The sequence below is a fragment of the Oncorhynchus kisutch genome, linkage group LG27 (genome assembly GCF_002021735.2).
Source record: "Oncorhynchus kisutch isolate 150728-3 linkage group LG27, Okis_V2, whole genome shotgun sequence".
Classification (NCBI taxonomy): domain Eukaryota; kingdom Metazoa; phylum Chordata; class Actinopteri; order Salmoniformes; family Salmonidae; genus Oncorhynchus; species Oncorhynchus kisutch.
This window is the reverse complement of record NC_034200.2, coordinates 36,700,139-36,724,225: the sequence shown is the minus strand read 5'-3', so window position 1 is coordinate 36,724,225 and position 24,087 is coordinate 36,700,139. Positions and strand designations below refer to the sequence as shown.

The 24,087-nt window shown below is 43.3% G+C and overlaps 1 protein-coding gene across 2 annotated transcripts in view; it reads left to right on the top strand.

Moving 5' to 3' along the window:
* The window catches only part of LOC109871850 (activated CDC42 kinase 1), a 106,646-nt gene extending 83,129 nt beyond the window's left edge, over positions 1 to 23,517 (top strand). For both annotated transcript variants that reach the window (XM_031806797.1, XM_031806796.1), the window contains 5 exons: positions 4,205 to 4,296; positions 7,073 to 8,556; positions 16,121 to 16,216; positions 17,830 to 17,957; positions 21,870 to 23,517. In XM_031806797.1, the coding sequence (XP_031662657.1) occupies positions 4,205 to 4,296; positions 7,073 to 8,556; positions 16,121 to 16,216; positions 17,830 to 17,957; positions 21,870 to 21,876 (1,807 nt within the window). In that variant the 3' untranslated portion in view covers positions 21,877 to 23,517. The remainder of the gene's footprint in view (positions 1 to 4,204; positions 4,297 to 7,072; positions 8,557 to 16,120; positions 16,217 to 17,829; positions 17,958 to 21,869) is intronic.
* Positions 23,518 to 24,087: the final 570 nt, after the last annotated feature.

Genomic DNA, 24,087 nt, shown 5'->3' with positions numbered 1-24,087 from the left:
GTCCTCATAACTAACCTGAACCATATTAAAGACATGTCCTCATAACCAACCTGAACCATATTAAAGACATGTCCTCATAACTAACCTGAACCATATTAATGATTAAAGACATGTCCTCATAACTAACCTGAACCATATTAATGATTATAGACATGTCCTCATAACTAACCTGAACCATATTAATGATTATAGACATGCCCTCATAACTAACCTGAACCGTATTAAAGACATGTCCTCATAACTAACCTGAACCATATTAAAGACATGTCCTCATAACTAACCTGAACCCTATTAAAGACATGTCCTCATAACTAACCTGAACCCTATTAAAGACATGTCCTCATAACCAACCTGAACCATATTAAAGACATGTCCTCATAACTAACCTGAACCATATTAAAGACATGTCCTCATAACTAACCTGAACCCTATTAAAGACATGTCCTCATAACTAACCTGAACCCTATTAAAGACATGTCCTCATAACTAACCTGAACCATATTAATGATTAAAGACATGTCCTCATCACTAACCTGAACCATATTAATGATTAAAGACATGTCCTCATAACTAACCTGAACCGTATTAAAGACATGTCCTCATAACTAACCTGAACCATATTAAAGACATGTCCTCATAACTAACCTGAACCATATTAAAGACATGTCCTCATAACTAACCTGAACCGTATTAAAGACATGTCCTCATAACTAACCTGAACCATATTAAAGACATGTCCTCATAACTAACCTGAACCGTATTAAACACATGTCCTCATAACTAACCTGAACCATATTAAAGACATGTCCTCATAACTAACCTGAACCATATTAATGATTATAGACATGTCCTCATAACTAACCTGAACCATATTAATGATTATAGACATGTCCTCATAACTAACCTGAACCGTATTAAAGACATATCCTCATAACTAACCTGAACCATATTAAAGACATGTCCTCATAACCAACCTGAACCATATTAATGATTATAGACATGTCCTCATAACTAACCTGAACCATATTAATGATTATAGACATGTCCTCATAACTAACCTGAACCGTATTAAAGACATGTCCTCATAACTAACCTGAACCGTATTAAAGACATGTCCTCATAACTAACCTGAACCGTATTAAAGACATGTCCTCATAACTAACCTGAACCGTATTAAAGACATGTCCTCATAACTAACCTGAACCGTATTAAAGACATGTCCTCATAACTAACCTGAACCATATTAAAGACATGTCCTCATAACTAACCTGAACCATATTAAAGACATGTCCTCATAACTAACCTGAACCCTATTAAAGACATGTCCTCATAACCAACCTGAACCATATTAAAGACATGTCCTCATAACTAACCTGGACCGTATTAATGAGTAAAGACATGTCCTCATAACTAACCTGGACCATATTAATGAGTAAAGACATGTCCTCATAACTAACCTGAACCGTATTAATGAGTAAAGACATGTCCTCATAACTAACCTGAACCATATTAATGAGTAAAGACATGTCCTCATAACTAACCTGAACCGTATTAATGATTAAAGACATGTCCTCATAACTAACCTGAACCATATTAAAGACATGTCCTCATAACTAACCTGAACCATATTAAAGACATGTCCTCATAACTAACCTGAACCCTATTAAAGACATGTCCTCATAACCAACCTGAACCATATTAAAGACATGTCCTCATAACTAACCTGGACCGTATTAATGAGTAAAGACATGTCCTCATAACTAACCTGGACCATATTAATGAGTAAAGACATGTCCTCATAACTAACCTGAACCGTATTAATGAGTAAAGACATGTCCTCATAACTAACCTGAACCGTATTAATGATTAAAGACATGTCCTCATAACTAACCTGAACCGTATTAAAGACATGTCCTCAAAACTAACCTGAACCGTATTAATGAGTAAAGACATGTCCTCATAACTAACCTGAACCCTATTAAAGACATGTCCTCATAACTAACCTGAACCGTATTAAAGACATGTCCTCATAACTAACCTGAACCGTATTAAAGACATGTCCTCATAACCAACCTGAACCCTATTAAAGACATGTCCTCATAACCAGCCTGAACCGTATTAATGAGTAAAGACATGTCCTCATAACCAACCTGAACCCTATTAAAGACATGTCCTCATAACCAACCTGAACCCTATTAAAGACATGTCCTCATAACCAACCTGAACCCTATTAAAGACATGTCCTCATAACCAACCTGAACCGTATTAATGAGTAAAGACATGTCCTCATAACTAACCTGAACCATATTAAAGACATGTCCTCATAACTAACCTGAACCGTATTAAAGACATGTCCTCATAACTAACCTGAACCGTATTAAAGACATGTCCTCATAACTAACCTGAACCGTATTAAAGACATGTCCTCATTACTAACCTGAACCATATTAATGAGTAAAGACATGTCCTCATAACTAACCTGAACCGTATTAAAGACATGTCCTCATAACTAACCTGAACCGTATTAAAGACATGTCCACATAACTAACCTGAACCGTATTAAAGACATGTCCTCATAACTAACCTGAACCGTATTAAAGACATGTCCTCATAACTAACCTGAACCGTATTAAAGACATGTCCTCATAACTAACCTGAACCGTATTAAAGACATGTCCTCATAACTAACCTGAACCATATTAATGAGTAAAGACATGTCCTCATAACTAACCTGAACCGTATTAAAGACATGTCCTCCTAACTAACCTGGACCGTATTAAAGACATGTCCTCATAACTAACCTGAACCATATTAATGAGTAAAGACATGTCCTCATAACTAACCTGAACCGTATTAAAGACATGTCCTCATAACTAACCTGAACCGTATTAAAGACATGTCCTCATAACTAACCTGAACCATATTAATGATTAAAGACATGTCCTCATAACTTTCTCCATCTAACTGTCCCATCTGTGTAAAATCTGATCACATTTGATAAAATGTATAACATTCTGACAGTTCAGTGAGGGTTCAATTTGTAAATGGAATTGAACCCTCAACCTTGGCTTTGCCAGTTCCATCATCTTAATAACTGAGTCATACAGGAACAACAAAATGTTAGAGAATCAAACAGTATCTTCACTTGAGTCTTTGTTGCCAAAAAAGTAAATTGGTTTTCTGACCAGTAGAGCGCAGTAGAGTATAGTTAATTTGACTTTAGTCAGGTGAAGCGTGGTTGACACCATCAGGCCAGGGGCACCTTCAGCAGGACGCAAGGTTTTTCAAATAGAAATATTCTACTCTGTAGAACACACATTGCAGTCTGACAATATTCGACAATGTTTAGCAACTAGCTGAACGTGGCCCAGGGTTGGTTAAGCAGATGTGAATCCTGGGGGAGCCACTGTACACCTGATTTATGGCTAGCCCAGAGTAAAGAACCTCTTGGTATGGAAAGTCAATAAATTCTCTCACTCACTCTCTCTGTGTCTCTCTCGCTCTCTCTGTGTCTCTCTCTGTGTGTCTCTCTCTCTCTGTCTCTTTCTCTCTGTGTCTCTCTCGCTCTCTCTGTGTCTCTCTCTGTGTGTCTCTCTCTGTCTCTCTCTCTCTGTCTCTCTCTCTCTCTCTCTCTCTTTATCTCTCTCTCTCCCTCTTTCTCTCTCTCTCCCTCTTTCTCTCTCTCTCCATCTCTCTCTGTATCTCTGTCTCTTTCTCTCTGCATCTCTCTCTCTCTCTCCCTCTTTCTCTCTCTCTCTCTATATCTCTGTCTCTTTCTATCTGTATCTCTCTCTCTCCCTCTTTCTCTCTCTCTGTATCTCTGTCTCTTTCTCTCTGTATCTCTCTCTCTCCCTCTTTCTCTCTCTCTCTCTGTATCTCTGTCTCTTTCTCTCTGTATCTCTCTCTCTCTCCCCCTTTCTCTCTGTATCTCTCTCTCTCTCTCTCTGGTATCTCTCTCTCTCTCTCTCTCTCTCTCTCTCTCTCTCTCTCTCTCTCTGTATCTCTCTCTTTCTCTCTGTATCTCTCTCTGTATCTCTCTCTCTCTCTCTCTCTTTCTCTCTCTCTCTCTCTCTCTCTCTCTCTCTCTCTCTCTCTCTCTCTCTCTCTCCCCCTTTCTCTCTGTATCTCTCTCTCTCTCTCTGTATCTCTGTCTCTTTCTCTCTGTATCCCCCCCCTCTCTCTTTCTTTGTATCTCTTTCTCTAGTCTGTACTTAGGAAACCCCATGGACCCACCAGATGTCTTGGGGTTGGACCTCAATGCTGCCCGGCCCACTCAGCTACTGGGACGAGCAAAAAGTGAGTGGCCGGGTTCCTAAACAACCTACAGCCCCTGTCCCATAACACTATTTATTTGGACAACTATATCAGTGACTATAGGAAGTATGTTTCGCTCGCTGGTTGGTGTTTCGCTCGGTGGTTGGTGTTTCTTCTCTTCCCAGCCAGCCAGTCTGGTGTCTCTCCCCAGCGAGCCAGTCTGGTGTCTCTCCCCAGCCAGCCAGTCTGGTGTCTCTCCCCAGCCAGCCAGTCTGGTGTCTCTCCCCAGCCAGCCAGTCTGGTCTCTCTCCCCAGCCAGCCAATCTGGTGTCTCTCCCCACAGCCAGCCAGTCTGGTCTCTCCCCCAGTAATATTGGTCTCAGTGGTGTCTCTCCCCCCAGCCAGTGGTGTCTCTCCCCCCAGCCAGCCAGTCTGGTCTCTCCCCCAGTAATATTGGTCTCAGTGGTGTCTCTCCCCTCAGCCAGTGGTGTCTCTCCCCCCAGCCAGTGTTGTCTCTCCCCTCAGCCAGTGTTGTCTCTCCCCTCAGCCAGTGTTGTCTCTCCCCTCAGCCAGTGTTGTCTCTCCCCTCAGCCAGTGTTGTCTCTCCCCTCAGCCAGTGTTGTCTCTCCCCTCAGCCAGTGTTGTCTCTCCCCTCAGCCAGTGGTGTCTCTCCCCCAGCCAGTGTTGTCTCTCCCCCTGCCAGTGGTGTCTCTCCCATCAGCCAGTGGTGTCTCTCCCCTCAGCCAGTGGTGTCTCTCCCCTCAGCCAGTGGTGTCTCTCCCCTCAGCCAGTGTTCTCTCTCCCCAGCCAGCCAGTGTTGTCTCTCCCCTCAGCCAGTGTTGTCTCTCCCCTCAGCCAGTGTTGTCTCTCCCCTCAGCCAGTGTTGTCTCTCCCCTCAGCCAGTGGTGTCTCTCCCCTCAGCCAGTGTTCTCTCTCCCCAGCCAGCTAGTGGTGTCTCTCCCCTCAGCCAGTGTTCTCTCTCCCCAGCCAGCCAGTGTTGTCTCTCCCCTCAGCCAGTGTTGTCTCTCCCTGAGCCAGTGGTGTCTCTCCCCTCAGCCAGTGTTGTCTCTCCCCTCAGCCAGTGTTGTCTCTCCCCTCAGCCAGTGGTGTCTCTCCCCTCAGCCAGTGTTCTCTCTCCCCAGCCAGCCAGTGGCGTCTCTCCCCTCAGCCAGTGTTCTCTCTCCCCAGCCAGCCAGTGGTGTCTCTCCCCTCAGCCAGTGTTGTCTCTCCCTGAGCCAGTGGTGTCTCTCCCCTCAGCCAGTGTTGTCTCTCCCCTCAGCCAGTGTTGTCTCTCCCCCCAGCCAGTGTTGTCTCTCCCCCTGCCAGTGTTGTCTCTCCCCCCAGCCAGTGTTGTCTCTCCCCCCAGCCAGTGTTGTCTCTCCCCCTGCCAGTGTTGTCTCTCCCCCCAGCCAGTGTTGTCTCTCCCCCCAGCCAGTATTGTCTCTCCCCCTGCCAGTGTTGTCTCTCCCCTGCCAGTGTTGTCTCTCCCCCAGCCAGTGTTGTCTCTCCCCCAGCCAGTGTTGTCTCTCCCCCTGCCAGTGGTGTCTCTCCCCCCAGCCAGTGGTGTCTCTCCCCTCAGCCAGTGTTGTCTCTCCTCCCCGCCAGTGTTGTCTCTCCCCCTGCCAGTGGTGTCTCTCCCCCTGCCAGTGGTGTCTCTCCCCTCAGCCAGTGTTGTCTCTCCTCCCTGCCAGTGTTGTCTCTCCCCCTGCCAGTGGTGTCTCTCCCCCTGCCAGTGTTGTCTCTCCCCCTGCCAGTGTTGTCTCTCCCCCTGCCAGTGGTGTCTCTCCCCTCAGCCAGTGTTGTCTCTCCTCCCTGCCAGTGTTGTCTCTCCCCCTGCCAGTGTTGTCTCTCCCCCTGCCAGTGGTGTCTCTCCCCCAGCCAGTGTTGTCTCTCCCCCTGCCAGTGTTGTCTCTCCCCCCAGCCAGTGTTGTCTCTCCCCCCAGCCAGTGTTGTCTCTCCTCCCTGCCAGTGTTGTCTCTCCCCCTGCCAGTGGTGTCTCTCCCCCTGCCAGTGTTGTCTCTCCCCCTGCCAGTGGTGTCTCTCCCCTCAGCCAGTGTTGTCTCTCCTCCCTGCCAGTGTTGTCTCTCCCCCTGCCAGTGTTGTCTCTCTCCCTGCCAGTGGTGTCTCTCCCCCTGCCAGTGTTGTCTCTCCCCCTGCCAGTGGTGTCTCTCCCCTCAGCCAGTGTTGTCTCTCCTCCCTGCCAGTGTTGTCTCTCCCCCTGCCAGTGTTGTCTCTCCCCCCAGCTCCCACCTTCTTCTCTGCTCTTTCCTAGCTCTAGTCCTCTTATCTCTCTTTCTCTTCTCAGTGTCTCCATTTCTTTTCTTCCTCCTTGTCGTTACTCTCCCTCTCTCCCACAAACGGGGCAGTCTGGGTTGCTGTGCATTGAGTGGGTTAAAAGACAAGTTGTTACTGTAGTTTTTAATGGTTATGATTACAGTTGTTTTTTAATGTTTATGATTACGGTTGTTTTTAATGTTTATCATTACGGTGCTTTTTAATGTTTATGATTTCCTCCTAAACATCTTTAAAGAGTTAATGTTCTCTGTAGGATTGTGTTTGTTTCCATTCATACACACATTACAGATGGACACACTAAGGAATATTACCTACTCATTTCAGGGACATTATGCACATAAATTATGCACATAAATAAACCTTACATCAAAGGCAGCACTCAAGGTTGAGCACTCAATGTAGACAGCTGGGACCTTGGGGATGGACTACACTGCTACATGAGTAATGAGAGGTTACAGAGTTGGGTTAGGCTATTGTTGCCAAAGTCATTACGTTGTGTTTGTTTGTCTGTTTATTTGTCCAGAGCCATGCTACGACTCAGTGACTGAGGACGAGGAGCTGACCGCCTCAGGCCTCAAGAGGCTGTCGCTACGGAAAGCAAGTTCCATCCTCAAGCTCAAACCCGCCGCCTGGGTCTCCGCCTCCAAACAGGGGGAACGGACTACGGGTTCAGGCCACACCCCCAGCAAGGTGTCGCTCATCGACTTTGAGCAGGAGTTTCCCCCGGCCACACCCTCTCCCTCCCCAGTGGCGGAGCTACAGTTGCCCTCATTGGTCAAGCTGGCCCTGGAGGCGGAGTCTATTCTGGACAGGACTCCTCCTCAGAGCCCATGGTGCTCGCTGCCTTGCCCTTTACACCCCACGCCAGTGGTGGACTGGGACGCCCGCCCCTTACCTCCACCTCCTGCGTACGATGACGTGGCGCAGGACGAGGAGGACATGGAGGTGAGCTCCATCAACAGCTTGGAGCAGCGACAGCAGGGGGGGATGGGTGAGAGCCACAGCCCCACGGAGGCCATCCCGGCTGGGGAGGAGGGGAAACCCCTGGGGGACAACCTCTTCTTACCCTCCCAGCAGGACCAGGCCTACACATCCTTCTCCCAGTCAGCAGAGATCTTTCAGGAGCTCCAGCAGGAGTGCATGAGGAGGCTCAATGTGCCCACAGGAGGAGTTCCCCAGCCCCCCTCTCCGTCACCGAGCTCAGGCCTCCAGTCCATAGACGTGCACCGCCATATCGTCCTGTCCTTCTCCGAGGACAAGCCCCAGATCCCTCCCCGCATTCCCATCCCGCCTCGCCCCGTCAAACGAGGGGACTACACCCGCTGGTCCAGTGACCTCTCCCTGTCCCCGACTCCACCTTCAGAGGAAGTCCAGGACCGGCCCCCTCAGATCCCCCCACGGAACCCACTGTCCCAGCCAGGCTCACGCACCCCCAGTCCCATGGGGCTCCAGGTGGGCTCCCCCCAGCAGAGGACAATGGTTTGCCCCAGCGCCCCTCCTCCGGCCACATACGGATCCTACCTCTCCACGTCCCCGGGGATGATCATGCCCACTACGCACAGCTTTGCCTCGGACCCAAAATACGCCGCGCTCAAGGTCATCCAAGCACAAGCCCAGGGTAAGGACATGGCCAAGGGGCCATGCATCCTGCCCATTGTCCGCGACGGTCGCAAAGTCAGCAACACGCATTACTACCTCCTGCCCGAGAGGCCTCCTTACCTGGACCGCTACGACCGCTTCTTCAGGGAAGCAGGAAACGTGCCGACCGGTGGCGGCGGTGGGATCTGTGAGGAGAGGCAGCAGGCCAACACGGCCACGGTCAGGCCCATGGTGGTGAACCAGCAGCAGCAGAGTAAAGGAGGAGATATCAAGGCCAACTTCTCCAACAACAACAGCAGTCTGGGCTGCCGGCCGGGCATTAAGGCCTCCATCAGCCTGCCTAGGGTCAGCTCTGAGGGGTCAGCCAGCAGGGCAGCGGGTGGAATCACAACAGACCAGGTCAAGATGGTGTGTAGTACCGAAAGCGCCAGTCAGATTTGCTTTTTATAATCTGTAATCAGGTGATAACTGGAAAGGACTTAGTCTATTTGACAAAAACACACAGGTCTACCAAACAGAAACACACAGGCCTACCAAAACAGAAACACACAGTCCTACCAAAACAGAAACACACAGGCCTACCAAAACAGAAACACACAGGTCTACCAAAACAGAAACACACAGGTCTACCAAAACAGAAACACACAGGTCTACCAAAACAGAAACACACAGGTCTACCAAAACAGAAACACACAGGTCTACCAAAACAGAAACACACAGGCCTACCAAAACAGAAACACACAGGCCTACCAAAACAGAAACACACAGGCCTACCAAAACAGAAACACACAGGCCTACCCAAAACAGAAACACACAGGTCTACCAAAACAGAAACACACAGGTCTACCCAAAACAGAAACACACAGGTCTACCAAAACAGAAACACACAGGTCTACCAAACAGAAACACACAGGCCTACCAAAACAGAAACACACAGGCCTACCAAAACAGAAACACACAGGCCTACCAAAACAGAAACACACAGGCCTACCAAAACAGAAACACACAGGCCTACCAAAACAGAAACACACAGGCCTACCAAAACAGAACCACACAGGCCTACCAAAACAGAAACACACAGGCCTACCAAAACAGAAACACACAGGCTACCAAAACAGAAACACACAGGCCTACCAAAACAGAAACACACAGGCCTACCAAAACAGAAACACACAGGCCTACCAAAACAGAAACACACAGGCCTACCAAAACAGAAACACACAGGCCTACCAAAACAGAAACACACAGGCCTACCAAACAGAAACACACAGGCCTACCAAAACAGCACAGGCCTACCAAAACAGAAAACACACAGGTCTACCAAAACAGAAACACACAGGCCTACCAAACAGAAACACACAGGCCTACCAAAACAGAAACACACAGGCCTACCAAAACAGAAACACAACAGGCCTACCAAAACAGAAACACACAGGCCTACCAAAACAGAAACACACAGGCCTACCCAAAACAGAAACACACAGGCCTACCAAAACAGAAACACACAGGCCTACCAAAACAGAAACACACAGGCCTACCAAAACAGAAACACACAGGCCTACCAAAACAGAAACACACAGGCCTACCAAAACAAAAACACCAGGCCTACCAAAACAGAAACACACAGGCCTACCAAAACAGAAAACACACAGGTCTACCAAAACAGAAACAACACAGGCCTACCAAAACAGAAACACACAGGCCTACCAAAACAGAAACACGCAGGCCTACCAAAACAGAAACACACAGGCCTACCAAAACAGAAACACGCAGGCCCTACCAAAACAGAAACACACAGGCCTACCAAAACAGAAACACACAGGCCTACCAAAACAGAAACACACAGGCCTACCAAAACAGAAACACACAGGCCTACCAAAACAGAAACACACAGGCCTACCAAACAGAAACACACAGGCCTACCAAAACAGAAACACACAGGTCTACCAAAACAGAAACACACAGGCCTACCAAAACAGAAACACACAGGTCTACCAAAACAGAAACACACAGGCCTACCAAAACAGAAACACACAGGCCTACCAAAACAGAAACACACAGGTCTACCAAAACAGAAACACACAGGCCTACCAAAACAGAAACACACAGGCCTACCAAAACAGAAACACACAGGTCTACCAAACAGAAACACACAGGCCTACCAAACAGAAACACACAGGCCTACCAAAACAGAAACACACAGGCCTACCAAAACAGAAACACACAGGTCTACCAAAACAGAAACACACAGGCCTACCAAAACAGAAAACACACAGGCCTACCAAAACAGAAACACACAGGCCTACCAAAACAGAAACACACAGGCCTACCAAAACAGAAACACACAGGCCTACCAAAACAGAAACACACAGGCCTACCAAAACAGAAACACACAGGCCTACCAAAACAGAAACACACAGGCCTACCAAAACAGAAACACACAGGCCTACCAAAACAGAAACACACAGGCCTACCAAAACAGAAATGAGTTATGAGTGATGAGGTATGAGTAATGATGCTACAGTATGGCATTACAGTATGTTGGATATGGAGACAAAGAGCACAACTACTGATTCAGAAAACAAGATAAATGATACAAAAGTATTAAAAGAAGCTAGAAATCGAGTTACAATAAATCAACTTTGGCAGAGTAAGAGGATACACACACCAGTTATTCTTTACCTGGTTCGTTTATCATTTTGCTGCCAAATCAAACTTCCCAAGTCCCGAGAGGATTAAAGTACTGGGATTCGGTCCACAGACAACCCTGCGCAAAACTATCTAACCAATCGATCTAAATCAACACTCTCTCAACCAATCAAGTATCCATCAAAGATCTATTTAATAAGATTACATTGCACTGTGGAATGAAATTAGAGTTGTATAATATAGTAAAGTGTTGTCCCAACCCATGTCATTGGAGTTGTATAATATAGTAAAGTGTTGTCCCAACCCATGTCATTGGAGTTGTATAATATAGTAAAGTGTTGTCCCAACCCATGTCATTGGAGTTGTATAATATAGTAAAGTGTTGTCCCAACCCATATCATTGGAGTTGTATAATATAGTAAAGTGTTGTCCCAACCCATATCATTGGAGTTGTATAATATAGTAAAGTGTTGTCCCAACCCATGTCATTGGAGTTGTATAATATAGTAAAGTGTTGTCCCAACCCATGTCATTGGAGTTGTATAATATAGTAAAGTGTTGTCCCAACCCATGTCATTGGAGTTGTATAATATAGTAAAGTGTTGTCCCAACCCATATCATTGGAGTTGTATAATATAGTAAAGTGTTTGTCCCAACCCATGTCATTGGAGTTGTATAATATAGTAAAGTGTTGTCCCAACCCATGTCATTGGAGTTGTATAATATAGTAAAGTGTTGTCCCAACCCATATCATTGGAGTTGTATAATATAGTAAAGTGTTGTCCCAACCCATATCATTGGAGTTGTATAATATAGTAAAGTGTTGTCCCAACCCATATCATTGGAGTTGTATAATATAGTAAAGTGTTGTCCCAACCCATATCATTGGAGTTGTATAATATAGTAAAGTGTTGTCCCAACCCATGTCATTGGAGTTGTATAATATAGTAAAGTGTTGTCCCAACCCATATCATTGGAGTTGTATAATATAGTAAAGTGTTGTCCCAACCCATGTCATTGGAGTTGTATAATATAGTAAAGTGTTGTCCCAACCCATATCATTGGAGTTGTATAATATAGTAAAGTGTTGTCCCAACCCATATCATTGGAGTTGTATAATATAGTAAAGTGTTGTCCCAACCCATGTCATTGGAGTTGTATAATATAGTAAAGTGTTGTCCCAACCCATGTCATTGGAGTTGTATAATATAGTAAAGTGTTGTCCCAACCCATGTCATTGGAGTTGTATAATATAGTAAAGTGTTGTCCCAACCCATGTCATTGGAGTTGTATAATATAGTAAAGTGTTGTCCCAACCCATGTCATTGGAGTTGTATAATATAGTAAAGTGTTGTCCCAACCCATGTCATTGGAGTTGTATAATATAGTAAAGTGTTGTCCCAACCCATGTCATTGGAGTTGTATAATATAGTAAAGTGTTGTCCCAACCCATGTCATTGGAGTTGTATAATATAGTAAAGTGTTGTCCCAACCCATGTCATTGGAGTTGTATAATATAGTAAAGTGTTGTCCCAACCCATATCATTGGAGTTGTATAATATAGTAAAGTGTTGTCCCAACCCATGTCATTGGAGTTGTATAATATAGTAAAGTGTTGTCCCAACCCATGTCATTGGAGTTGTATAATATAGTAAAGTGTTGTCCCAACCCATGTCATTGGAGTTGTATAATATAGTAAAGTGTTGTCCCAACCCATGTCATTGGAGTTGTATAATATAGTAAAGTGTTGTCCCAACCCATGTCATTGGAGTTGTATAATATAGTAAAGTGTTGTCCCAACCCATGTCATTGGAGTTGTATAATATAGTAAAGTGTTGTCCCAACCCATGTCATTGGAGTTGTATAATATAGTAAAGTGTTGTCCCAACCCATGTCATTGGAGTTGTATAATATAGTAAAGTGTTGTCCCAACCCATATCATTGGAGTTGTATAATATAGTAAAGTGTTGTCCCAACCCATGTCATTGGAGTTGTATAATATAGTAAAGTGTTGTCCCAACCCATATCATTGGAGTTGTATAATATAGTAAAGTGTTGTCCCAACCCATATCATTGGAGTTGTATAATATAGTAAAGTGTTGTCCCAACCCATGTCATTGGAGTTGTATAATATAGTAAAGTGTTGTCCCAACCCATATCATTGGAGTTGTATAATATAGTAAAGTGTTGTCCCAACCCATGTCATTAGAGTTGTATAATATAGTAAAGTGTTGTCCCAACCCATGTCATTGGAGTTGTATAATATAGTAAAGTGTTGTCCCAACCCATATCATTGGAGTTGTATAATATAGTAAAGTGTTGTCCCAACCCATGTCATTGGAGTTGTATAATATAGTAAAGTGTTGTCCCAACCCATGTCATTGGAGTTGTATAATATAGTAAAGTGTTGTCCCAACCCATATCATTGGAGTTGTATAATATAGTAAAGTGTTGTCCCAACCCATATCATTGGAGTTGTATAATATAGTAAAGTGTTGCCCCAACCCATGTCATTGGAGTTGTATAATATAGTAAAGTGTTGTCCCAACCCATATCATTGGAGTTGTATAATATAGTAAAGTGTTGTCCCAACCCATATCATTGGAGTTGTATAATATAGTAAAGTGTTGTCCCAACCCATGTCATTGGAGTTGTATAATATAGTAAAGTGTTGTCCCAACCCATGTCATTGGAGTTGTATAATATAGTAAAGTGTTGTCCCAACCCATGTCATTGGAGTTGTATAATATAGTAAAGTGTTGTCCCAACCCATGTCATTAGAGTTGTATAATATAGTAAAGTGTTGTCCCAACCCATGTCATTGGAGTTGTATAATATAGTAAAGTGTTGTCCCAACCCATGTCATTGGAGTTGTATAATATAGTAAAGTGTTGTCCCAACCCATGTCATTGGAGTTGTATAATATAGTAAAGTGTTGTCCCAACCCATGTCATTAGAGTTGTATAATATAGTAAAGTGTTGTCCCAACCCATATCATTGGAGTTGTATAATATAGTAAAGTGTTGTCCCAACCCATGTCATTGGAGTTGTATAATATAGTAAAGTGTTGTCCCAACCCATATCATTGGAGTTGTATAATATAGTAAAGTGTTGTCCCAACCCATATCATTGGAGTTGTATAATATAGTAAAGTGTTGTCCCAACCCATGTCATTGGAGTTGTATAATATAGTAAAGTGTTGTCCCAACCCATGTCATTGGAGTTGTATAATATAGTAAAGTGTTGTCCCAACCCATATCATTGGAGTTGTATAATATAGTAAAGTGTTGTCCCAACCCATATCATTGGCGTTGTCTTAACATAAGCTATGGGCATAACACTTCTAAATATTGGTCTGTGGGATCAGATTCAATCAACACCTAGATTGAACTGGAAGCTGACTTGTTGGGGGACCAGTCCAATATTCCCTATATAGTGCACTACTTTTAACCAGAGCCCCATAGACTGTAGTTAAAAGTAGTGCCCTATATAGGGAATATGATAGGATTCCCCAACTGGTGGCCAGTGGTTTTATTAGTATTGCCAAGTTTTCTGAGCAAAATGATGATTATAATTTGTTGGACATAACCGTCTAAAAACACCAGGAAATCTGTTCCCAAGTATTCCCACGCATAGTAGATGTGATCGTATACAAAATGGAAGCAAGGTTTGAAATGATTATGTTTTAGTCAAATATTATGTCTGTTTGGGCTTCTTGTGGTCAATTTGTGCTCTACAAATGATTTGTAATTATGTTCCGGTCCGCCGACCAGACGCTCAAGACATATTTGTAGGGAGTTTTTCCTAGCCACCGTGCTTCTACACCTGCATTGCTTGCTGTTTGGGGTTTTAGGCTGGGTTTCTGTACAGCACTTTGAGATATCAGCTGATGTACGAAGGGCTATATAAATACATTTGATTTGATTTGATTTGATATTTGCCCCGCAGCTGAATGTCGTTGATGATCCTTGGAGTAGGGTTTTTGTTTTGCTTTGGAGACAGTGTTTTGGTGTTTCACGTGCCATCATTGAACAGGAGGGGGCAACAGAGGGCAATTCCTGACCAGTCTTTCCATAACATCAACTCCTGCTGAGGAACTGTTTGTCTGCTTTTGCTTATAGACATCTTCTCCTTACTGGTGGATTGATTACTTCCTAACTAAATCCAAATTCAATGTTTCAAACTGTAACCAAATTCTATTTGATGTATAACAACGTAATGTCATTTGTGCACCGAGAGCACTTGGGAAGATGGATGGACTGAGAAAAGGGTCTTGGAAAAGGTTCAATAAGGAGGCAGCATTAAAGCAGGCAGTCAGACAGACAGGCAGTCATTCATTAAAGCAGGCAGTCAGACAGTCAGACAGACAGGCAGTCAGACAGGCAGTCAGACAGACAGTCACTCACTCACTCACTCACTCACTCATTAAAGCACTCACACGCTCGCTCATTAAAGCACTCATTCACTCATTAAAGCACTCATTCATTAAAACACTCACACAATCGCTCATTAAGCACTCACTCACTCACTCATTAAAGCACTCACTCATTAAAGCACTCACACGCTCGCTCATTAAAGCAATCACTCACTCATTAAAGCATTCACATGCTCGCTCATTAAAGCACTCACTCATTAAAGCACTCACGCTCGCTCATTAAGCACTCACTCACTCACTCATTAAAGCACTCACTCATTAAAGCACTCACACGCTTGCTCATTAAAGCACTCACTCACTCATTAAAGCACTCACACGCTCGCTCATTAAGCACTCACTCACTCATTAAAGCACTCATTCATTAAAGCACTCACTCACACTCATTAAAGCACTCACACGCTCGCTGCATTTAAATTCTGTACCCTTTTTGAAAAGTGTGCGCTCATTCACTCCTCTATGCATTTAAAAGCATTAGATTGGTGCAGGGACGGCTGCAGGGAGTGTCCACTATATTGCTCAGACCAGTCCATTCCTTTCACATCCATGAGGTAGAGTGTACAAGTCCAGAGAATGCAATTTGAAGCCACTCACTCACTGAAAAAGACTGATAGACACTCAACACCTATTATTTTCCACAATGTGTTAGACTTGTAGAACCAACATAATGAGCATGCCACTGAAGTGTTAGTGTCTGAGTATAGTTGAATCATTATTATTTTTTAAAGTGTTGTGTATGTGGTTTTGATTGACAGTAGAGGACTGCCGAGCTGATTGGTCAGTGTAGCAGCAGTATTGACCTGATTGGTTGATTTTGTAGAGGACTGCAGAGCTGATTGGTCAGTGTAGCAGAAGCATTGATATGATTGGTTGTTTGTGTGGCATCCACAGGTGCAGGAGGCGGTACATGGTGTGACTGTAGAGGAGTGTCAGACAGCCCTCCAGAACCACAACTGGAACGTGCAGAAAGCTGTGCACTACCTCAAGGTAGGGGCCCTTGGTGGTAGTGCACTATTACCTTGTCACACTATGGATCCAATCAGAGCTGTACTACGTTGGCCTGGTTACTCATCTACCATAGTTGCTGGAACCTACAATTACAACATTTCTAATCACAGCACTATATAAACTCCCCGTGATGTACAGTTAAAGTTGAAAGATTACATACACCTTAGCCAAATACATTTAAACTCAGTTTTTCACAATTCCTGACATTTAATCCAAGTAAAAATTGCCTGTTTTAGGTCAGTTAAGATCACCATTTTATTTTAAGAATGTGAAATTTCAGAATAATCTTAAAGAGAGTAATTTATTTCAGCTTTTATTTATTTATTCATATTCCCAGTGGGTCAGAAGTTTACATACACTCAATTAGTATTTGGTAGCATTGCCTTTAAATTGTTTAACTTAGGTCAATTGTTTTGGGTAGCCTTCCACAAGCTTCCCGGTTCACGGTTGGGATGGTGTTCTTCAGCTTGCAAGCATCCCCCTTTTTCTTCCAAACGTAACGATGGTCATTATGGCCAAACAGTTCTTTTTTTGTTTCATCAGACTAGAGGACATTTCTCCAAAAAGTATGATCTTTGTCCCCATGTGCAGTTGCAAACTGTAGTGTGTTTTTTTTATGGCAGTTTTGGAGCAGTGGCTTCTTCCTTGCTGAGCGGCCTTTCAGGTTATGTCGATATAGGACTCGTTTTACTGTGGATATAGATACTTTTGTACCTGTTACCTCCAGCATCTTCACAAGGTCGTTTGCTGTTGTTCTGGGATTGATTTGCATTTGTCGCACCAAAGTACGTTCATCTCTAGGAGAAAGAATGCGTCTCCTTCCTGAGCGGTATAACGGCTGTGTGCTCCCATGGTGTTTATACTTGCGTACTATTGTTTGTACAGATAAACGTGGTACCTTTTAGGTGTTTTGGAAATTGCTCCCAAGGATGAACCAGATTTGTGGAGGTCTATGATTTTTTTTCTGAGGTCTTGGCTGATTTCTTTAGATTTTCCCATTATGTAACGAGGCACTGAGTTTGAAGGTAGGCCTTGAAATACATTCACAGGTACACCTCCAAGTACCTCAAATGATGTCAATTAGCCTATCAGAAGCTTCTAAAGCCATGACTTAATTTTCTGAAATTTTCCAAGCTGTTTAAAGGCACAGTCAACTTAGTGTATGTAAACTTCTGGCCCACTGGAATTGTGATACAGTGAAATAATCTGTCTGTAAACAATTGTTGGAAAAATTACTTGTGTCATGCACAAAGTAGATGTCCTAATCACAAAAATAAATTTGTGGAGTGGTTGAAAAACTAGTTTTAATGACTCCTACGTGTATGTTAACTTCCAACTTCAACTGTAAAAATTCCCAGTGATCTATAATCATTGGCAGCATATGGTGTGCGACTTTCTTTATTTTTCCTTCTGTAGTTGTGGAAATAAATCCTTTCTAGCTTACAAACGGGGATAAGTCCTTTTTACAGAAGTCAACCCATCAAAACATTTGCTGATTTTGAAATATCTGATGACGGATACATGAATAATACAATGTTTTCAGAGATGATGAGTAGTAAGGGTGAGTTGTAACTGATCCTGTTGTTGTCTAGGTTGAGCAGCTGTTCTGTCTTGGCCTGAAGACCAGGCTGGAGTGTCTCAAGATGCTGGAGATGTACAACTGGAACCTGGAAGTGGCCAGCACTCAGCTCCTGGACTCCTACAGCTCTGTCACGCAAAGGTAACATAGAATTCTGGAGAACTTAAAGGGATAGTTTGAGATTTTGGCAACAAAGCCCTTTATATACGTGCTAGCTGGGGCAGCAGCGTAGCCTAGTGGTTAGGGTGTTGGACTACTAACCGCAAGGTTGCAAGATCAAATCCCCGAGCTGACAAGGTACAAATCTGTCATTCTGCCCCTGAACAAGGCACTTAACCCACTGTTCCTAGGCTGTCATTGAAAATAAGAATTTGTTCTTAATTAACTTGCCTAGTTAAATAAAGGTTCAATCAAAAAAATAGCTGATCCCAAAGACTTCCAGCGTTTGGGCTAATACTAGATAGCATTTGTTTTGCCAAACTACCTGGATGCAAAGACATAAAAATGGGTCCATGACTTAATCTTTGGGAAAAATAGATGCAGTCCCTTCCGGAAGTATTCACACCCTGTTACTTTTTCCACCTTTTGTTTTGTTACAGAATTTAGATGTTATGTCATTGATCTACACACAATACCCCGTCATTTAAAAGTGGAATTTTGTTTGCAGAATGTTTTTTAAATTATCATCCGAAAGTTCCGAAGAAGTATTCACCAACTTTGTTATGTCAAGCCTAAATACGTTCAGGAGTAAAAATATAACAAATCGCATAGTAAGTTCTGTGTTAAATAAAAGTGGTTAACATGGTTTTTGAATGATTACTCCATCTCTGTACCCCACACATAAAATTATCTGTAATCAAGTAGTGAATTTCAAGCACAGATTCAACCACAAAGACCAGAGGTTTTTAAATGCCTTGCAAAGAAGGGCACTGATTGGTTGATGTGTAAAAAAAAGAATCTATAAAAAGTAGATGCTGAATGTCCCTTTGAGCATGGTGAAGTTATTAATTAGGCTTGAGATGGTGTATCAATATGGCCAGTCATTACAAAGATACAGACGTCCTTCTTAACTCAGTTGCCAGAGAGGAAGGAAACTGCTCAGGGATTTCACCAATGGAGCCCAATGGTGATTTTAAAACAGTTACAGAGTTTAATGGTTGTGTTATGAGAGAACTTGAGGATGGATCAACAACATTGTAGTCATTCCACAATATCACAACCAGCCTGATCGGGAGTCCCATAGGGCGGCGCACAATTGGCACAGCATCGTCCAGGTTAGGGGAGGTTTTGGCCGGGGTAGACCGTCATTGTAAAATAAGAATTTTTCTTAACTGACTTGCCTAGTTAAATAAAGATTGTTTTAAAAAGAAGGAAGCCTATACAGAATAATATTTTTCCAAAATAAATAAATGAACTTTTTGTCCCAAATGTTTGTGGCAAATCCAACACATCGCTGAATACCACTCTTCAAGCATGGTGGTGGCTGCATCATGTTATGGGTATTTTTTTTATATATTTTTTTTAACTAAGCAAGTCAGTTAAGAACAAATTCTTAGGAACAGTGCCTGTTCAGGGGCAGAATGACATATTTGTACCTTGTCAGCTCAGGGATAAGAACTTGCAACCTTTCGGTTACTAGTCCAACGCTCTGACCACTAGGCTACCTTGCCGCCCCAAGTATTAGGCAAGGATTAGGGAGTTTTTTTTGTGGGATAAAAAGAAAAGTTATACAGCAAAATCCTAGAAGAAAACCTGGTTCAGTATGCTTTCCAGCAGGCACTGGGAGATAAATTCACCTTTCAGCAGGACAATAACCTAAAACACAAGGACAAATCTACCAAGACGACGTTGAATGTTCCTGAGTGGCCTAGTTACAGTTTTGACTTAAATATGCTTGAAAATATATGGCGTGGAAATGGTTCTTCAGCAATGTTCAAGAATAAACTTGACAGATTTAAGAATTGTATATAATATTGTATAATCCAGGGGGACAAATCTCTTAGAGACCCAGAAAGGACTGATGGATCATCAAAGAGAATGATGCATTAAACACAGATTTATACACAAAGCCCACAGATCGCAATACCCTGCTATGTGCGGATAGTATGCATCCCCTTCCCCTCAACAATGGTCTACCATATAGCCAGTTATGTATTGTTAAATGAATCTGTGGCCACCAGTCAGATTTTGACAGCAATGCTAAATAAAATGACAGATCAATTCAAAATGAGAGGCTACAAGAACACAACTCTTGATGCTGCAATGATGAAAATATATCAAAAACCAAGAGAGGAATTACTAAAAACTAAAACCAAAGAAGAAAAACAACGCAACTATCTTTTGCACTAAGAACACCAAGGGTTCAGAGAAAATGACAGAAATCCTGAAAAATCACTGGCATATTCTGCAATCAGACAAAAAAAAAATGCACACCTCTTCAAGGAACCCCCACTGGTGGTCTATAAGCATAGTCGCGATATTGGAAATAGTTTGGTGAGATCTGACCTGCCCCCTGAGCCCACTCAGACACCTTTCCCAAATGGGAACTACAAATGTGGCTCATGCACACAGTGTAATTGCACCAACAACAAAAAAGTATTTCTTCAGACACCCACATACAGGTCGAAAGATCCCTGTGAGAGGTATCATCTCATGCAAGACCAAGGGAGTAATCCATCTCATCACCTGTTCATGTGGAAAAGCCTACGTAGGACAAACAAAAAGACAATTAAAACAATGCATAGCTGACCACCGCAGCTCAATCAGGTGTAAGAACATTGACTATCCAGTAGCAGCTCACTTTGTTGAAGCTAACCATCCCATCTCCTCCCTCAAATACACAGGTGTTGAGCATGTTGCTCTACCAAGGAGAGGAGGTAACATGGAGATCCTACTACTACAAAGAGAGGCTTACTGGATATCCTCTCTAAAAACATTGACCCCTGGTGATCTGAATATTGACTTTGATCTCAGGCCCTTATGAACACATTTTCATTTATGTTATACATGTACAAAAAAAAATAGATTTTGACATCTTATTAGCGTACACCTAATATGTTCCCGCTGTTGATGATGATCATTATATATTAAGGTTGAACCAATATTACATGTAACAAAAACTAAACACGAAATTATGTGAAATTGAATGAAACAATCATGTATGTTGATGCTAATATGATGTACAATGGTCCATGATGTTTCTATAGGATAACAATAGCGTGAATATATTTAATATGCAATATACTATTTTTTTTAACAGTTTTCACTAATTAATTTTTAATTAACTTAATCATTATGACACACCCCTCACTACTGTCATTGGTTACACTAATTGCACTGTTTGTCTACATAACCTGGTTCACGTATTCATGACATCACCCTGAGGAAGACACAGTGATGCTGAAACGTTGGTAATTACCCATTAAATTGCTGTGAGTTTATACATGGAGTGTGCTACTTTATTTTTGATAGTTTATAGTTTATTCGCTGTTAGTCAGCACCTCCACACAAACTATTATTCTGGGTATGTTTTTTTTATGTTTGTTTTTAATTCCTGAGCTAACACAACACAATGTGAAATAAGTCAAGGGGTGTGAATACTTTCTGAAAGCACTGTCGTGCCCACATGCCAAACTATCCCTTTAAAAGGATATCTCAGGAGAATTTAGTGCAAACTAACCCTACTGGTGCTGATGCCGATGCTGGATTTTGCTCCAGACAAACAGCCAAACACATGGGTCATGTTCATTAGGGCACACTGTAACTAAACGTTTTGAATAGGAAAATAAAAAGGAACCAGGTAGTCCCTGTTTCAGTATGATTTCTTCTGTTTGGTGCCTAATGAATAAGTCACTGATTCTACTAATTAAGAATCAATTCTGTGTGTTGCTGCTTGGTCCAGCCCAATAACCTAATATACTCGTGTCTATCCACAATTTAAACTGTATCAAATTACCTTCATCTAGCACCAAGTAAAATAGATGGAATTGTGAATGTACTAGGATTTGTTTTGAAATAATGGAACATCAAAATAAATCTCTCATCCCATTGCAGGCGGTGACCGATGCTAGGAGCAACAGCAGAACTTTTTTGATTTGTCATCTGTCTTTGAGGGGACGGAGTCTGCTACCATCCCTCTTTTATGACTTGCCAGACACGCCCCTTAAGAAGACGGGGATTTGAGTGTGGACCTGGGGTACATTTGACTGTGTGATGGGCCATGGCTGCAGTCTTGCCTACTGTATACTGAGACCTGGATAGGTGGTTTCCATGTGGTTGGTACCATTCCATTGACTCCATTCCAGACATTATTATGAGCCGTCCTCCCCTGAGCAGCCGCCACTGAGGACCAGGGTGTTAGCCTCCACACTGAGGCCCAGGGGGCTAGCCTCCACACTGAGGCCCAGGGGGCTAGCCTCCACACTGAGGACCAGGGGGCTAGCCTCCACACTGAGGCCCAAGGGGCTAGCCTCCACACTGAGGATCAGGGGGCTAGCCTCCACTGAGGACCATGGGGTTAGCCTCCACTGAGGACCAGGGGGCTAGCCTCCACACTGAGGACCAGGGGGTTAGCCTCCACCGAGGACCAGGGGGCTAGCCTCCACACTGAGGACCAGGGGGCTAGCCTCCACACTGAGGACCAGGGGGCTAGCCTCCACACTGAGCCCCAGGAGGCTAGCCTCCACACTGAGTACCAGGAGGCTAGCCTCTGAGGAGCAGGAGGCTAGCCTCCACACTTAGGACCAGGGGGCTAGCCTCCACACTGAGGACCAGGAGGCTAGCCTCCACACTGAGGATCAGGAGGCTAGCCTCCACACTGAGGACCAGGAGGCTAGCCTCCACTGAGAACCTAGAGGCTAGCCTCCAATGAGGAGCCTCCCGTTCTACCACCGAATATGAGTAGAAGTCGACTTAGAATACTGGTAGTGGAACCATACTCTTAAAGGGACCATGGTGTCTGCTGGTTCCTACCCTATACCCAACACTGAAGGAAAAACATCCTCTTTTTCACTGCTGGTCTCCCCGATTCAGTTATATCACTGCCACAATACACCATTGACCAACTAGGCTGACTTATTTTGTGTTATTACTGACATATGAATCAGGGGAGCACTCCCCTACTGTATGTGAGCTTTGCTAAGCTCCTCGGATTGGACAGGGGCTTGTTTTAGCGAGGTCAGCATCTTTCTGCTGCGCCGCCCGCCCTCCCAGGCTCTACTGTGTTTTAGCAGAGGACAAAGTTCACAAAGCCCATAGAGAGAACGAATGCAAGAGAGGGGAAGGAGAGAAAAAAATGCAGCTGGTCTACTTTTAAGTCGACTCCTTTTTTTTTCTATTTTAGAGATTTCTACTTGATTTATACTATTAAGGAGAGGAGTTAACAGATTTTTTTTATGCACACAAACAGTTACATACATGAATAGTTCAGTTTATATATTTGCAGCGAATATGTGCTAGAAGTTGGTATTTTTAGTTTTTAGTGCTCTGTTTTTAATATATTTTGGGTTTTGAACCGGTTGTTTGAAAAGGGGGACATTTTGAAAACATTCCATTCTTGAGATATAAAAAATATATATATTTTGTCAGTTATTAAAGCCATGTATGTTATGCTTTCCCTGAATCGAGTTCACTCATGTTTGTCAGTGACATCAACTGGACGTTAGTCTCAGACAATAAAGTGTATAACCTAGAGCAAACTGTATAGTGATATGTGATAGTTTTCGACTTATTTTCTATACTGTCTTATCCTGATGCACGCTGTCTGCTTTTCCGTGTGTTATGATTCAAATGACGTTTTTTGGCGAACTGAACATTAATATACTGTACACTGAACAAAAATATAAAACGCAACATGTAAAGTGTTGGTAACGTGAGCTGAAATAAAAGATCACAGAAATGTTCCATACGCACAAAAAGTTTACTTCTCTACCATAAGCCGCCTCCAACACTTTGGCAGTACGTCCAACCGGCCTCCCAACCGCAGACCATGTGAATGGCGTTGTGTGGGCGAGCGGTTTGTTGACGTCAATGTTGTGAACAGAGTGCCCCATGGTGGTGGTGGGGTTATGGTACGGGCAGGCATGAGTTATAGACAATGAACACAATTGCATTTTATCGACGGTGATTTGAATGCACAGAAATACCATAACGAGATCCTGAGGCTCGTTGTAAGGCCCATATTTTATTTTAAGGTATCTGTGACCAACAGATGCATATCTGTATTCTCAGTCATGTGAAATCCATAGATTAGGGCCAAATGAATTTATTTCAA